This window comes from Anser brachyrhynchus (assembly GCF_964034855.1).
Source record: "Anser brachyrhynchus genome assembly, chromosome: 8".
Classification (NCBI taxonomy): Eukaryota; Metazoa; Chordata; class Aves; order Anseriformes; family Anatidae; genus Anser; species Anser brachyrhynchus.
Genome location: NC_137702.1, coordinates 22,984,251 through 23,000,234, shown reverse-complemented (window position 1 = coordinate 23,000,234; position 15,984 = coordinate 22,984,251). Strand labels below are relative to the sequence as shown.

At 44.8% G+C, this 15,984-nt stretch overlaps 1 protein-coding gene across 1 annotated transcript; it reads right to left on the bottom strand.

Annotated features, from left to right (window-relative positions):
- Positions 1 to 3,767: 3,767 nt before the first annotated feature.
- On the bottom strand, positions 3,768 to 13,160 carry GORAB (golgin, RAB6 interacting). Its single transcript, XM_080601724.1, has 5 exons — positions 13,018 to 13,160; positions 11,996 to 12,344; positions 9,810 to 9,911; positions 8,211 to 8,351; positions 3,768 to 5,535 (listed from the first exon to the last, which is right to left on the bottom strand). Exons 1-5 carry the CDS (start codon positions 13,085 to 13,087, stop codon positions 5,067 to 5,069), a joined length of 1,131 nt encoding a protein of 376 aa, XP_080457850.1. The 5' UTR covers positions 13,088 to 13,160; the 3' UTR covers positions 3,768 to 5,066.
- Between the last annotated feature and the right edge of the window lie 2,824 nt (positions 13,161 to 15,984).

Genomic DNA, 15,984 nt, shown 5'->3' with positions numbered 1-15,984 from the left:
GGGCCCCCATTCCATTTCAATTATCCAGCAGTCTCTGGAAAACAGCACAGGCCTTACATGGCACAGCCCTGGAAAGGTTTTGGCTTGGCTACCCAGCATACAAACGCAGTGCCTGGCTCGCAGACGTGCTTTCCAGTCCTGGATGTCACGTTGAAAGGCATCCCAACTGGTGCTACATTTTCTGAGCTCGTGCCACCAACCATTTCCTATTCAACAGGACGCTGTCCCCAGCCTCTGAAGGATGGCGTGACACAGGCTGCTGAGACTGCTCGATCCCTGCCAGCACCGCTGTACTTACTGCACAAGACCTTTTTCTCCCAGTTATCACCTCTCACACGTGTGCCAAGTGTGAGAACAGATTCAGACACTAAAACCCAGCTCCGGCGGTGTGGAAAAATAAAATCACCGGCTGATCAGCCCAACAAGCAGGTGGGAGTGGTACGGACAGAGGCAGGAGAGACAAGGTACTAAACCTGCCCAATGCTCCCGAGCGCCTCGTTACGTTGATTTATATTTAGCTAATTGAGAAAATGACTCTAACTACACAATCCAGGCCCTAATTCAGAAAGGCCCAACCTTTTTAGCGTCTCTACCCACATCTTAAAAGGCATGATTTAAACCCTGTAACTAACAGGCTGCCAAAGGCAAGGATTTGAAGGATCTGATGTCCTATGATGCTGAGGGGGTGAGGCTTGGCTAACTTCTCTCGTTACTTGGTCTTTCTCCACTGACGTACAAGTTTGCTGCTGGAACATAAATCAGGGGGAAATGATGAAGGAAACCAGTCTCGTGCCCCATCAAAGGAGCCAACACTCGCTTTAATAGGACCATGCAGACAAGCCTAAATAGGGCACTTAACAAGCATGTGGTTTCGATTATACCAGCCTACATCTCTACACCCTGTTTGCATTGCCACTGGCAAAACCCATTGTCCCTTGTAGCCCACACCTGCCCACGTGCACAGAGATAGAAAAGGGGCCACGATATAATACCAAAGTGTCAAACACAAGATTCTGGGGCTGAATCAGGCCTGCAGAAAAACTTTATCTAGCTCTTGACCACTGTATGAACCTTTATACACAGCTAGGGCATGCACTAGAGCAGAGCAGAGAGATGCCTTAGCTAGTCTTGACCCAAGCCACCATGTCTACACAGAATCACACCCAAGCACTGAACAGGCCAGGACTGACAGCTGCTCGCAGACCGCACAAAGGGAAGTCTGGTAAAGTAGCAGGCCTCAGGCTGGGAAAATCCACATCACAGAGGTTTTCATCCTTTTTTGAACCTTCACAAAGAACAGAAAGTCTGTAGATCCTACTGTCCTAAATAAAAAATGCAGAACAGAGTGAATCCCAGCATGGAAAACAATTTGGTAGTGCTCTGCCCCTTCCTTTGGATCCAGAACTTCCCCCAAATTGAATAACTTTCCCATCAGTGATCCTTTCTAGCACATTCTTAACAGTGCTTGTCAGAAAAGGCAGCACTCCAGCCACTAGCCCAGTCACTGCTTTTCACTCTCGCTAGTCTATCCTTGTTGTGTTTAGATGGGATACAGGCTCAAAGGAAAGGCTCCAGTACATCGCAGAAGGTATTAGGAAGAAGCATGGCTGACTGAGAACTTAAGTCTCTCCCCAGACAGCTACCCTAAGCTGAAGCCTCCTGAGAGCCCAACTTCAGCTGGCTGGATACACAATCAGATTGGGGATTGTCCAAGTGTTTTACACCACGCACTAGACATCCATGGGAACCCTAGACTGCTGGAGCTATGCGATTTTGTCTCAGCCATGACCATCTGTGCTCATTTAAGCATTTCTTGACAGAGGAGGGAGTGTTAATCCCAACATCCTCGCCAAACTGCAACACGGGCAATTACATTGCGTTTTGTAACGTTCTCACAGTGGTACACATCGGTGTTTTCTACTTCTTCCCATAATGGCAATGCAGTGGCCCAACAGAAATGCCTACACTGCCGCAGGAGAAGGCGAGTCCCCCGTGATGAGCCCTGCGGCGTTACTGTCAGATATCATACGTCGCTTCTCTTCCCCTGCCAGGGGTGTTCAACCCCAGCACCTTCCACATTCAGATTTCTACCTACACATGCAAGAGGCCCTCATTTTTAAATCTGCCTACCCATTCCAGACGTAGGCTGAATTTTGCAGTTTCCCACTTTTCTGAAGAGGTACAACACGCTGAGTGGACAGCGCACCTGCCTTTGATGCACTCCAGTAGCAGCAGAACCAAACACAATAAAGCGCATCGACTACTGCAAAGGTAGAAATGGCTTTTGCTTGAAGAGCCTCAATTCCAACTGTTCCATTTCCTTCAAGGAAAAGCAAGGAAAAAAAACCAACCCTTTTGTTGCACCAAAATCATCTCCTGGCATTTCTGACCAGCACACATGTTGTTACAATTACAACTGGACTGCTTGGCTCCGGGATAGGGGGAATGTTAAACCGGCACACTGGCACCCATCAAAACATTTGCGAATTTCCAAAGTGGAACTGACACCACGGTAGTGGTTTATATCACACGTCAGAGAAAGGCTTCATAACTCAGATCAAACAATTTAACTCTTGAGCTTCCTGTCTAGGGAGAGCAAGCAAGTGCGAGGCTGCCTATTGTTATTTCATATGGTTTTTCATATGGCTTCCAGCCAGTTTGCTTCATATTGCAAGCTCAGAAGTTAAACACAGATAACTGGCCAGAACTTCGAAGAGGAACTAGTAAGAGAAACTGCTGATTCTAACAATAACATTTTCCCCAAGAGGCACAAACAGTACCAGCCCTACCAGGATGGCACATGAGAATTTTTCATCTTTTAAGCCTTTCAGTTGGATATAAACTTACTCCCTTCTAGGAAACTCATATTCCTAAGTGGTTGTCAAAAAGATCTTCAGGCTTGTATTTTTCCACCTTTTTTTGGTTTGAGGAATTCAGACAGGACTTGTATCACAACAAGGTGCAATCAGTAGGACTATTTCAACATGTTAGCCTACCATAGACCCACAAATTGCACCCCAAAGCATATGCATTTGCATTTTGTAAATACCATTACAATTCAAATCTTCTGTCAGATGCTCTTCTTTACGTCCCCCGACGAGCTGAACGCAACTGTAATGAGGAACAGACCTATCCACTAGAACTTAAGATTCTCTTGAGGAGCAACTGGGGACAGCTGCAGAGGATGAAAACACAAATGGTACAATTAAATTATTATTGCACTTACTGGTATCCAGTTTTGAAAACCAAAATCAGGTTGCTATAAGCTGCTCTGCAATTGCAGACAGAGCCAAGGAAGTCAGTCACATTTTTTTTCAAAATACAATCAAATATTTGTTTTTTAGGTCAACTTGTTTCAGCATAATAACAGGGAACACAGTGTATCAGCAACACAGCAGCGCTTCATGTGTATCTCGAAGGTTGCTTTGGAGTTTTTTAACTTGAATCAGCCCTGATCATGAGTGGCTTCTCTAGAAAAAGATTTATCCTTCTTTCTCCTGTGTACAGGAGAAAGTTTTCCTGTAGATTTTCCACTGCTACCTTGGGCCACAGTTAGTTGAAAAAATTCCTGCAAAGCGGTATGCTGCCATGTCTTTGCTCCATACATTTTTATATTTTGGAACAGCCTTCTTCGAGGTTTTCCTTTCATAGAGGAAAGTTGCCAAAGGACGTATCTGATTCCGTCATTTATCACCTCCTGTGGAAAAACAGTCTTGGATGCATGCATTAGTATCAGATATCAAAACTGAAAGCAAACACACTGCACAGAAGATGCACTGATTTATTAATAGAATAAAAATGTAGTGACACGTTTTTTCCACTATTAAAGCCACAGAGACAATCGGTGTCCTGTTTATATACTTGATGGCGTCACTCAGCAACTCATTCATAAATTCTGACACGTTCAGCTCAGGTATTACAGAAAACATTTCCACAAGGAAAGCAGCCTTCCTCTGTTACAAAGCGGATAGCTATGAATGCTGTCCCCAAGGTTTGCAGCTGCATCAGTCTATGGGAGGTTTTCATATGTCCTCTATTTGAATTCCTGAGACTTTCTCCACCTGGAATAGCTTTTTAAAGCCTTTCAGCAACAACAGGCAAATAGCTGAACTTCTTGTGGGGTACAAACCCACTCTTCAGGCAAGAGAATGCATTGATCATTACATGACAACAGGCTCAATTCCAATATAATGTTGGAATTATTCATTACACGGTCCCTGCTGATTACTGGTATTTTGAGGCAACAACAATAAAGAAAAACATTTATAAAGAAAGAGCTTTAATCATAACACTCTCTCTTCTGTGTTTCTACTTCTACACTGTAGATTCTGCCATGTCTTAAACTGTCGCCCACCGTCTTATTTAAACCATAGCTGCGGTGAGTTCATAGACAATTTGTTATGAACATGTAGCTTTGTGTGATCTAGCATTATCTGAAAGAAACAGGCAAAGTGATAAATAGGAAATATTACAATTAACTTTGCAATTTGCCTCAATATGTGAATTTCCTTTCAATCAGGTACAGGAAAGAGTATCAGCTATGAAGATATTTAAAGCATGTGCTTGGGTTTGACAGGATTAAAAACCGTTGAAAACTAATGCTTTATGCATACAAAGGAAGATAAACATCCTATTGCATTTGTCAGGAGAAAAGTGTGTTTAAAAGCAGCATAAGTGAGTAAGTTGCAATGTTTTCTCCTGTAGATATGTATCTCTTGCACGCTGTTTGGAACAGGTTATCTGTGATATCAATACACAGAAAAGCCTTTAGAAATACCCTACTCTTCGCCTTTGAGCATCCTGATTCAAGAAGGTACAAAGCCCTGTGAAGAGGGCATTAGAAATGAAGCTAAAAAATCAGAATGACGAGGACAGATGGTGATCCCCAAAAAAGGGTTCTGCAAAAGAAAACCAAAAGAGCCTGTAAAATTTGAAACAAAATTAAAGGAAAAGAGAGATGAAGTGCATATTACTGGCACTGCAGAAGCCCAGAGATATAACATATAGCCCACAAGCCCGCAAAGAGTATTTAATCCATAACCGGATGGCTTGTCTGAATGCAGTAGTCATGTATCAGAGCAAGCTGGGGAGTCTCCTGGAGTCACATTTACTGCTTGAGGCTGGCTGTCCATATTGGAGAGGGATTTGGTACCAGAGTTTTCAGACTGCAATTGTTCAGAGATAGCAGGAGAAGCAACACCACGGTTAGCATGCTCGCTCTCCTTTGCTGTAACACTGGGAGTGGGGTTTTCCTTAGCCAGCCCAGCATGACCGTGCGACTGGCTGACTTGTCTCCCTGCTTCTGCCTCCTGCTGCTGCAGCATCCGCTCCACCTCTATCTCAAGTTCCAGATTTTCCTCATCTGCCTCCACTTCCAGCTGCTGCATTAACTCCTCCAGCTTCCTGGCCTTGCGGAGTTCGTTCTGCTGTATGATTGTGCACAGGTGCTCCGTGAGGTGCTCCTTAATCTCCGTCTTGTGTTGGAGGTCCAGCTTGGCTGCCACGTACTCCGACTCAGCCTTATCATACCGCTTCCTGCAAAATCATCATCATTTCTCGTGGGTTAGTTCTCAAAGCACTTTACAATCCGACACACGGACAGATACTTTAAGCATCCCTGAAACGCAACGTGCTCTGAATGCATTATGCCAGCGATTTCATGACATGCTGTTAAGTTAGTCAAAAGAGGGGGGAAAAAAGCGTGAATAGATCAAATCTTCTCCTCTTGACGCACTAGCCTCCATTGCTGCTGCATTTTAAGAGTTAATTCGCTTGTCTGAAATACATGGATTGAATCACGAGCAAGCATTTTTACTGCATGTTTTAAGAGATGCATCACTAGCAGCAGAAAGAAACCATCAGAAGTTGTAGTGTTTTCACACTTCAAACGAACAACTAGCCAGTGAACTGGAACGCTGCGCAACTGTTTTGTGTTCTCCCAATCCACCCAACGGATACAGATGCTACAACGGTGCTACACACATTGACACTCAGACCCAATCTAGAAGCTTACGCTCTGGCCACCCAGATACACAATCAGAAAATCATGAGCAGCACAGATTGACACAGCATACGACATCAATAGCGATCACAACTTTTGCATGGCAGCAGATGTAGAATTTTATTGTGAGCATCCCCCCAACACACCCCTCCTGCCAATTTGCACTTCCTGTCATGGCAAATACAGCAAAAAGGAAATATTCCAAATGTTTATTGAGGTCAACGCATCCCCTACACCTAGCACTTTAATGGTTGGTGTCCACATTAGTGATGCATCTTCAACCACATTCAGTGAAACTGTATATTAATTTTGTTTAATTATTAGAGAGAGAAATGCTATCTTGCTCATCAGGAAAGGGGACATGCAAAGGTTTTTGCAGGGTAAGTACGCAATGTACCTTACAAAGCATTCATAAAACCAGTATTAGTGAGGTAGTTGAATAAAGAATCCAGCTGCTGTATAAAACCACATTCAAGTATCTGGTTAAACAAAGCAACAGAAAGATAGGAGAGCTCTTTTGCTTAGAGAAACAGAAGGAAAAAAAAGACAAAATATTCCCCAATTATGTTCTCCTATAAAACAATCACTAAACTCCTACCAAGCTGTAAAGGCTGTGTCTGCAGTGGGCAGTTGATGCCCACTTGTTCACAAGTAAGTCAAGATTTTCCTGTGCCAGGTATCCAAAAACAGAAGAGCCAACGCTATACTGAAAATTTCTGCACAGTTAAACCTTTGGGCTGAATTCACACATCATCTTCACATCATAATTATGAAAATTCCATTCCACAGCAATTGTCAGATGCCCTTTACCATGTGCTCAGAATTATTTAACATTGTACTTCTTGACCCACTGAAAAAAAGGGGGTTTTAGCCCTAAAATAGAAGGCAAAGACCAAAAAATTGCTTTCAAAGATGCCACTTAAAAGTAAATCAGCTTTGTCTCATAACGCACAAAAACTGCAGCACTGGAATGATGTAACTCACATTTCCAAATCCCTCCCTCACAAAAAGAAAGACTTACTAAGGTTCATCAAAGTCATTAAGTGTATTGGAAAGCTCATCCTCTTTGTCCTACCAATATCCCCTTTTGTTATCTTCATTAAAATCTGCTTTCCAGAAGCCAGAGCTGGTTGTTATACGCTCTTTTGCCATTAAGCATTTCAAATAGACATGTTGTTACAAAATTTTGCTAAGGAAATCTGCAGGAGCATCTAACAGTTTTAGAAACCAGAGTTAAACCTAAAATACACTAAAATGCTTTCCCACTTGAGGTTCTGAAATTCAATATTTATATGCACTCAGCTACTGAAACTACAGCTGATCTTAGGTATTTCAAATGATAATTATGCAAAAGAAATCCTTATTTTTTAGCTACCACTGCTATTTTTTTTTTTAAAGACTAATTACCGTGTTTATTGGCCTGTGGTCAACATATAGCAGGATTCAAAAGGAGAAAAAGAAGTTTAACACATTGAATCATGAACCAAAAACCGCAACCGAACATTTCCATTTTATTAAACGGCTACATAAACATGCTGATGTTTATCTACTGATGTTGTGGTTTACCCACAACTAATAGGGTGTTCCGACTAATTTCTTGCATTTAAGGAACTCATCAGAACCAGAGTGATTAAATGCACATTGTGAAGGGTGAAAGCCTTCTTTTTCTTAAAATTTTCACCCCAATTCCAAAAGCACTTCAGTAGTATTATATGTCTTAAGCTTAATTGGTCCCATTGATTCTAACAGGACTAGAGCTGTCATCAGCAGGAGTTTCCCTGTAAAGGACTTTCATTTTAGGACTTTAAAAAAAAAAAAAAAACAAGAAAAACACAACAACTCTTCTCCCCGAGAATAAACAACCTTGAAAGAATAACGCAGGGCTTATGGACAACTGCACAGCTAAAGCAGTCAGTATGTCTCTTGACTGCATGAGGTTGGAAAGCACAGTCTGCAGTCACAAAACGTACTCCATTTTCCAGATTCCAAGGGAAAAATGAGGAAATGAAAGCTTTTACCTCAGGATTCCAAAGCCCCACAGACTGTCCACTTTAAGTACACGTTATTACAATGACTTAAGATGATCTTTCAAGGTCCCTTCCAATCCCTAACATTCTGTGATAAGTCCATTACTGCTTCAGTGACATCAAACTGCTTTTGCTCCCTCTGCTCAGGCAGGGCTATTCCATTCTCCCTGTCAGTCACTTACCGGGCATAGGAGTAGTCCAAGCTGGCTTGATCAATGCGGTTCCGCAGGATGCCGATGTCAGCAGACACCATGTCATCCAGAGCTTGTAACTCCTTCTGAATCCTTTTTAGCTTCACTGTTTCAGCTTGAGTTCTTTTGGATCTGCAAAAGGAAGGTGCATGTTTTTTCTTTACAAGCCTCTTTTCTTGACATAATGGGCCTCACTTCATTTCCAAAGCAACTATCTTCTTTAAGAGCTACTCAGAAGGCTGCTTCTTTATGGTCTAAGACTTTTGATCTTACTTAATATCCACAGGGATCTAAAATGCCTGCTATTAAAGGACTACAGCAAAATTACGTAATGACTATAATCAAAGTGCCTAAAATGGATTGTGTTTCTTTCACTGGGGAAACACACAAGAAGCTGCAGTATCTAAGTAGTTCCCAGCATAAGGAAACAGGAAATGGCTTGGGGAGGGGAGCGAGAGGGGGAAGGGTATTTAGCCCCGCAAATATCCCCTTTCAAAGACGACCAGTTAACAGGGGCCAAAAAGTCACCTAACCTAAGCTTGATTTCCATTTTGTGAAATTATTCCCAAAAGCCCTAGCCAAATCCCAGTGAAGTCAATGGAAAGTTTTACATCAAACACAAAGGATTTCAACGAAGCCTATGTAACCTTTTTCAACCCTGCATATTCATTCCTAAGGGCAGCAAGCTTTGACGGACCTCACTCCCAAGCAAACCAAGTACTTTTCAACAAGCTTTTACACCAGGTCACTTTGTGACTGTCATTCATCACCACGAGCAAAAACGTGCTTTTCACTGCTTTACACCCGCAGCAGGTACTTGAAAAGCAAAAGCAGATAATGTAGAAAGTGAAACCATCTCCCATTAGGCCAGCTGATGCAGGTAGACAGAAAAAGACACCCTGTAGTACTGCCTAGAGCCCAAAGAAGGCCTTTCAATCTCAGATGTAGCTCCTTAGCGATCACCTTCTAGGTCCTCCTCTCCCTCCTTATGCCAGCCTGGTGGTCACACCCATGTTTGCTGTCCCACAGTGACTCAGACCAAATTCACATGTATTTTATCTCTGCTTGGCAAAGGAAAACAAAACCTTCAGAACCTCAAAGAGAATCTTCTGCACTGTACAGACCATATTCATATTTGCTACCCAAGAGCTTTAATGGGCATAACATAATCATGTCTGGGAGAAGACTGTGAGCCTGAGAACTGCACGTGTCGTTCCTCAATCCAGTGTTATCAGCTCTCCATATCAGACCTTATCTGCCTTACAAACCTTGTCTTATTTGCAGTCTTAATTACCTTGCTGGACAACACTGTACAGTACCTTAAAGTCTGGTCACCAGAAAAGCAAGAGCTAACAATTGTGAGGAAAAGTGAATTTCTATATATTTTAATCAGCCAGGGGTAAAATGCTTCTTAAACTTTAAGTTGGTAGTCTTCTCCTTTCAACATTACTTTCACGTAATTATAAGACAGACACATAGAACAGAGAGGGGAGGAACGAGTGAGATTTAAACAAGACAATATGGATTAAAAGACAGATCAAAAGCAACCCCTTTCTCAGCCTCAGGCCACGTCGCAGCACAGCCCCTCACCTCTCAGCAATAGCTTTGGCCAGGAGTGCCTTCTTGCGTTTATTCTTCTCTTCTATCAGCCGCTGCTCTTGTTGGAGGATTTCCCATCGCGATTTTTCCTGCCTGCTCATTGACAAAAAGGTCAAAATTAATCCCAAGTTCAATTCGCTCCCTGTCCTCCACACCCCGCCCCCAACACAAATATTCACCATCATATTTCCTGGAGCAAGATCTGACAACGCCAAAGGAACAATAAACAGGTTTCCCTTCTGAGGAAAGAAGAATCACCTGTAAGAAGCCGTTCAGCCCAATAAAACATTTTCAGATGAAATCTGCTGATCAGAACAAAAATCTTCATACGCAAATAAGCTGTGCCTTAATTCAAGTTTGCTGAAAGAAAGAGCATATGGCACTTGTTCAGCATTGGATGTGATTTTTCATTTAAAGGATGTACTTCACCGCTAGGTAAAAACAATTTCAGGTTTCTTCCTAGCTGCTATAAATTATCTGTTCAGTTTGCCAATGCAGCCTCTTTTTTGGGGATTTTTTTTTCTCTATAAAACAGATCCTCTCACAGTTCTGCTTTACGATACAGACCCCAAATAATTAAACTCATATAAATGAAGGGCAGGTAAAAATGACAATGAAATTGAGCAATGAGGCAGAACAAGAAGTCACTTTTGCCACCAAGGAAAGAGTTGCATGGCTTCCGTTTCCTAGGGCACATCCACCAAGAGACACAACCGGCCCCAGAGGATGGAAGGCCAGGTCCTAAGTGAGAGGGGACACCCTGCGTGAACACAGCTGGGCAGAATTAAGGAGAAACAAAATCTGCTTTGCTGCCTTTCCATCTTGTAGAGATCTTTATGCTTTCTCCTAAGGAGTCTGTTCCAAAGTCTTGCGTAGCTTTAAAATGCCAAAGTAACTCAGCTCTGTTTATTTTAGCAATCATTTCTGCACAAGAATATCTCTTCAGGCTTCTCCTCGCCACCCTATTCCTAAAACCACACAGAGAAAAATATTTTTGATACGATTTAAATCTGACTGCACGGGCTGAGACGAATTCAGCAGATTCAGGGGGCGGCTGCAGCAGCTAAACGTCATTTGCTCTCCACACAGTGAAAAGCTTCAGTTATCTTGTCTCCGGTCAGAAAACGTCTGTGTTTTTCACCACCAGGAAGGGGCTGACCAGCCAGCACCCCTGGTGAGCAACAGCCACATGAATAATTTGGTACTGCTCTGTCAAGTGCTGCTCTTCTGGTGAAGGGCGAGCTATGTGCAGGTGGGCGAACCCAGCCAGGCAGCATGGCCAGCAGCTGCTGCCTCTCCAGAGACATCTGTGCGACACAGAACCTCCTGCAAATGAACTCAAGGCTGCAGCAGCATTATCCGAGAATTTTAAAAACACACTACGTGCCCTAGAAAAAGGATTTGCCTTTGGTCCTCACACTTTGCTTTAAAGACAAGAGAATAACTATGTGTGCTCTTGTGAAAAAAACAGCACTTGGATACAGACAGAAAGAAAAAGGTGAAGAGGTAAAAACCAAGGCATCTCATATTGGAAATTCTGCCCTGTCTGGCATTTGGACAACAGCCTCCTTTTACAGGCCACTGTCTCTATTTGGCTGCTGAACAAAGTGACTGCTGTATGCAATCAAACTGCCAGACACCCCTCTGGGGGCTGATGCACAGGGTGAGGACTTGAATCATAAAAGATACAGAACTGTTTAGAACAGAAATTCTCTCTCCTTATCAAAGCAATAATAAAAATTCTGCAGCGATATGGTGAAAGGGAACGCAAGTCACTACTTCTACTGTATCTACTCCCAACAGGTACAGCTACTTTCTCTTGTGGATGCCGGCTTCTCTGCACAGTGCGACACAGGTGAGGTTAGGTCTTCATAAATCGCGTTTATTCAGCCCCACATTTTGTGTGCTTTATGATCTATAGTCCCACTGCCAGAGGAGATTATTTGAAGAAGGCACAGTCTGTATCTGCATGGATTACAGGACGGAATTGGGTGTTGGGTCAGGTTTAACTCAACTAGAGGTGAAAAGCGGACTTCAGTGCAGAGGAAGCAAACACGAGCTCTCAAACCTCCCTGTTAGATACAGGAAAGTTCAATACTGAATTTCATTTTACTGTAGAGGAAAAGAAAGAACCCTTTGGAATGAGATCCATCCCCCAATTCTACTGACTTACTAACAATTCCACTTTCTTTTTCTCCACTTTGGTGTTTGGCTTTCCAGGGAGGTTCTGGGCACTGTCACTGCCATTGCAGGGATCCGCCGGTGTCAGTTCCTTCTGCTGCTCTCTGCCGTTACGTTGTTTTTGATCCGCCACTGAAGGACAGTGAGGTGGTGGCGCAGGCTGCTGAGGATGACCAGGTTGATGTTTCGGCACAGACAGCAGCTGCTCGGGAGGCACAGAGACTGCTCCACCCTGCAGCCCCAGCTTCTGACATTGCTGCTGGAGGGCTTTTTCTCGTTGCAATTGCTTCCGGTTCTTATTTGCAGGCTGGGGACGACGCTGCTGCTCCAACGGTTCAGAAGAATCTATTGATGGATGAGGAGAAACGGAATTAAAAGCAGGCCACGAGATCAAAGACAGGCTCTGTAAATTAAACTGGGCAAGCAAACTAGGGCTAGACCAACCTATGGCTAAGATATGCCTGGGTGCCAAGGGGAGGCACCCTGAGGAAAACCCAGGAACCCGTGAATGCTTTGTTAGTCTAAAAATCGCGAGTTCCAGAGCACTTGAAACGAGGCGAGGGAGAGATAAGGGGCTTGGACTGGGGACAGCCGGGGGGCCACGGTTAACCCCCAGCCGCTGCGGCCGGCCCCGGGCCCCTCAGGGCTCCTCAGAGTCCCTTAGAGCCCCTCAGAGCCCCTCAGGGTCCCCCCAGAGCCCCCCCGGGCCCCCTCAGGGATTCCCCCGAGCTTTCCCCAGGACCCCCTCAGGACCCCCTCAGGACCCCCTCAGGACCCCCTCAGGACCCCCTCAGGACCCCCTCAGGACCCCCTCAGGACCCCCTCAGGACCCCCTCAGGACCCCCTCAGGACCCCCTCAGGACCCCCTCAGGACCCCCTCAGGACCCCCTCAGGACCCCCTCAGGACCCCCTCAGGACCCCCTCAGGACCCCCTCAGGACCCCCTCAGGACCCCCTCAGGACCCCCTCAGGACCCCCTCAGGACCCCCTCAGGACCCCCTCAGGACCCCGGCCCCCACCCGGGCGCAGGCCCCGCAGCCGCCGCAGCTCCTCCTGCGAGAAGCCGGCCCAGGCCCCGTCGCCGGCCATGGCGCTTCCTCCTTCCGCTCGCGGGGTCCTCCGAAGCAAGGACCCGAGGTTGCCCCTTAGCCGCCGCCGCTCGCCCGCCTCAGGCGAACGCCGCGGACAGCCCCGGCCGGCAGCGGGCGGTGTTGGGGAAAGGGCTTCGCGGTGCCATGGCAACGTGGCGGGAAGATGGCGGCCCGGGGGGTGGGTGGGGGGGAGGGGGGGGACCTAGTCCTGTAGGGACCGGGCTCCCGGGGAAAGTGGAAAATAAAAGTCTTGAAAATAAACTGAAAATAAAGTTTAAAAACAAAACAAAGCAAAGTCCTGAAAATAAAGTTTTAAAAAAACAGAATAAAACAAACAAACAAAAACGAGGCCCAGCTGATGGGGCTTAAATTAAGATGGGGGAGCCACTCTGTAATAAAGAGAGGTTAAAGAAGCATCACCACAACCCCCAGGCCATTTGTAGCTCCTACTTAGGTAGTTTGTAAGGACCAGTAAAACTTTTTCTCTAGAGTATCTCAAAGCTTCATTTTTAAGAGTACAGAAAACACGTCTTAGGGACACATATAGTAAGGGAGCCAAGGGCATGTGCACGGCTAGATGTTGACATACTTTAATTACTTACAGGGATAACACTGAGGTAATTGGCAAGGAAAAGGAGCATTTTCCCATACTGATGTTTTGAAGTTCTGTTTTGACCATTTTGCTGCTGGAAGTATAAATAATCATAGTGAGGTAACATTCAGCCAGCATCTGCCCTCTGCTTCCCTGTTCTCTGCCAAGTGATTGCACAGTCCTAGCCTATACACAGTTTCAGAGAAAAATAAAAAAAGATAACAGAAGCTGATTATTCCAATAGTAACCAAGACAGGTATCCATCCCAGGGAGGGATGGACTCCTGAAGTAGCACACTGCTGCCACACTTCTGAGAAAGAATAGTGAATGATGTGGCAACACAGAGAGAGAGGCTCTTGGAAAAAGCCTGCCCACAGGAGTAGCTCACCCAGTGTTAGCTCAGCTCAAAGTGGGGAGCTAGAAACACTCACAGACTGCTAGCTTTTAGCTGAACATTCTTTCAGTTAGGATAAACTTCTTAGCCAGACCTCTCTAAACTTAAATATTAATAATTTTACCACCACACGCATGAGGATTCACGTGTATACTTCCATCCCTAAGTAGAAACTGAACAAGTCCTGCCACATGCAGCAATATTCGCTCACTAGCCATGGGAGCATGCATTTTTTCCAACCAGCCCAAACTCTTGCAGCTGCTTGAAGCCTATCAGAGGTCGTGCAGACGAGTTTACCTCCCACTGGGAGAAAGTCGGGTGGAACACACAAGCCCCAGGCTTAGCTGAAGCAGTCCAGAGGGCTGGAGGCTTGAATAATACATCATCAGCAATAAAAAGGGGACATTTTCAGTGCTTACCCACATCCCTCGCAGTTTCCAATCTGTGAGGGATTAGTCAAGCTCTGAAGTATTGCTATGTCCCAGAGCAAGCTCGTTACGCGACGACCATGTATGACTTAGCAATTTATCGCAGCAGCACTTCTAACAGCTCCTGCGTGACTAACACATCCCATAAATACCAGCCCCGGTCAAAGGAGACGTGGTCCTGAACTGCCACTCACAGGCAGGTGTTAAGCATTTCTGCTAGGACTTGGCCGAGCACTTTGGGGAGCAGATGTGTCACCATTTTTCCACCAGCAGCTTGGTTGTAGGCCTCAAGGTGAAACAGAGACCTCGCAGACACCCAGTGGAGGGCAGGTGGGGCATGGTTGTCTCCATTCCATCAGCACCAACTGGGAGGTCACCAACCAGGTGCTGAGGGGTGCGGAATGGACCTTCAGCCAGGATTTTGACTTCCTTTGGGAAACTTAACCAAGCATAGAAGAGATTGAACAAGGAACTATAATCTAGCCTTGACTAAAATGCTCTCAAACTCCAGGAAGCCCAGATGGCAGAGCCAGGTGTCAACTTGAATTTTATGATGAATCAGTATTGACCAGCCTCACAACAAGATGTAGACACCTAATTCCCTTTTAGTTGCCTACATAGGAATCTAAATTTATCCTGGTACCTAAAATCACAACAATGGGCTGTGCTTAAACCGAAGATACCAAATGAAGGAGCTTTGCAAAGTACAAACTCCAGACCTCATTCCTGAACCTTAGTTCTTTCTTCTCTTCCAAGTTTTAATGCTGCTAACAAAAATGAAGCACCATATTCTCTTTATTGCAGCAGATATTCCAGGCATAAAACTCCCATGTGCTTTATAGAAAAAGTATAAAGACTTTTGAGTTGTTAACTATAATGCTATAGGCAAAGCAGCAATCCACTTTAACAGTTTCCATCAGCCAAAGGTTTAATTACCAGCCATTGGGCCAGCCTTCTCCAGGAACAATTATAACACAGTGAAGTCATTTCACAGGGCATTTACCAGCAGCAGACTTAGAAAACAGAGGCTGTCCGTGTTCCCTGGCTGATTAAAGGCCTGTGAGCATAACATGAAACTGAATATTTGACACCTAGGAATAAAGTATTTTCTGAGCAAACACAGGCTGGATGAAGAGAAAATAGAAACCTTATTTTCCATCCCCACTTCAGAAAAGAGATGATGGACAACTCAAACCACGACAAAAAAAGCAGTAACGCAAACCTTCCTTTTACATCTGGGACCAGATTAGACTTTGGTATCATTTTGTGATTCGACAGCTATCTGATGAGCAGACCTGATGATGTCTGTGACTGCTGCATCCGTTTTCTGTTGGTCTATTTGGCCTGGAGCCTGCTGGCTCTGGAAGCAGCAAGTAGCATCAGATCACAAAAATATTTTTTCTTCTGAGATTCCCAAATCAGTGTGGACATGTCATCACAGACCGGCAAATCCGACTCTTTAGGGCAGACCTCAGGGTCAG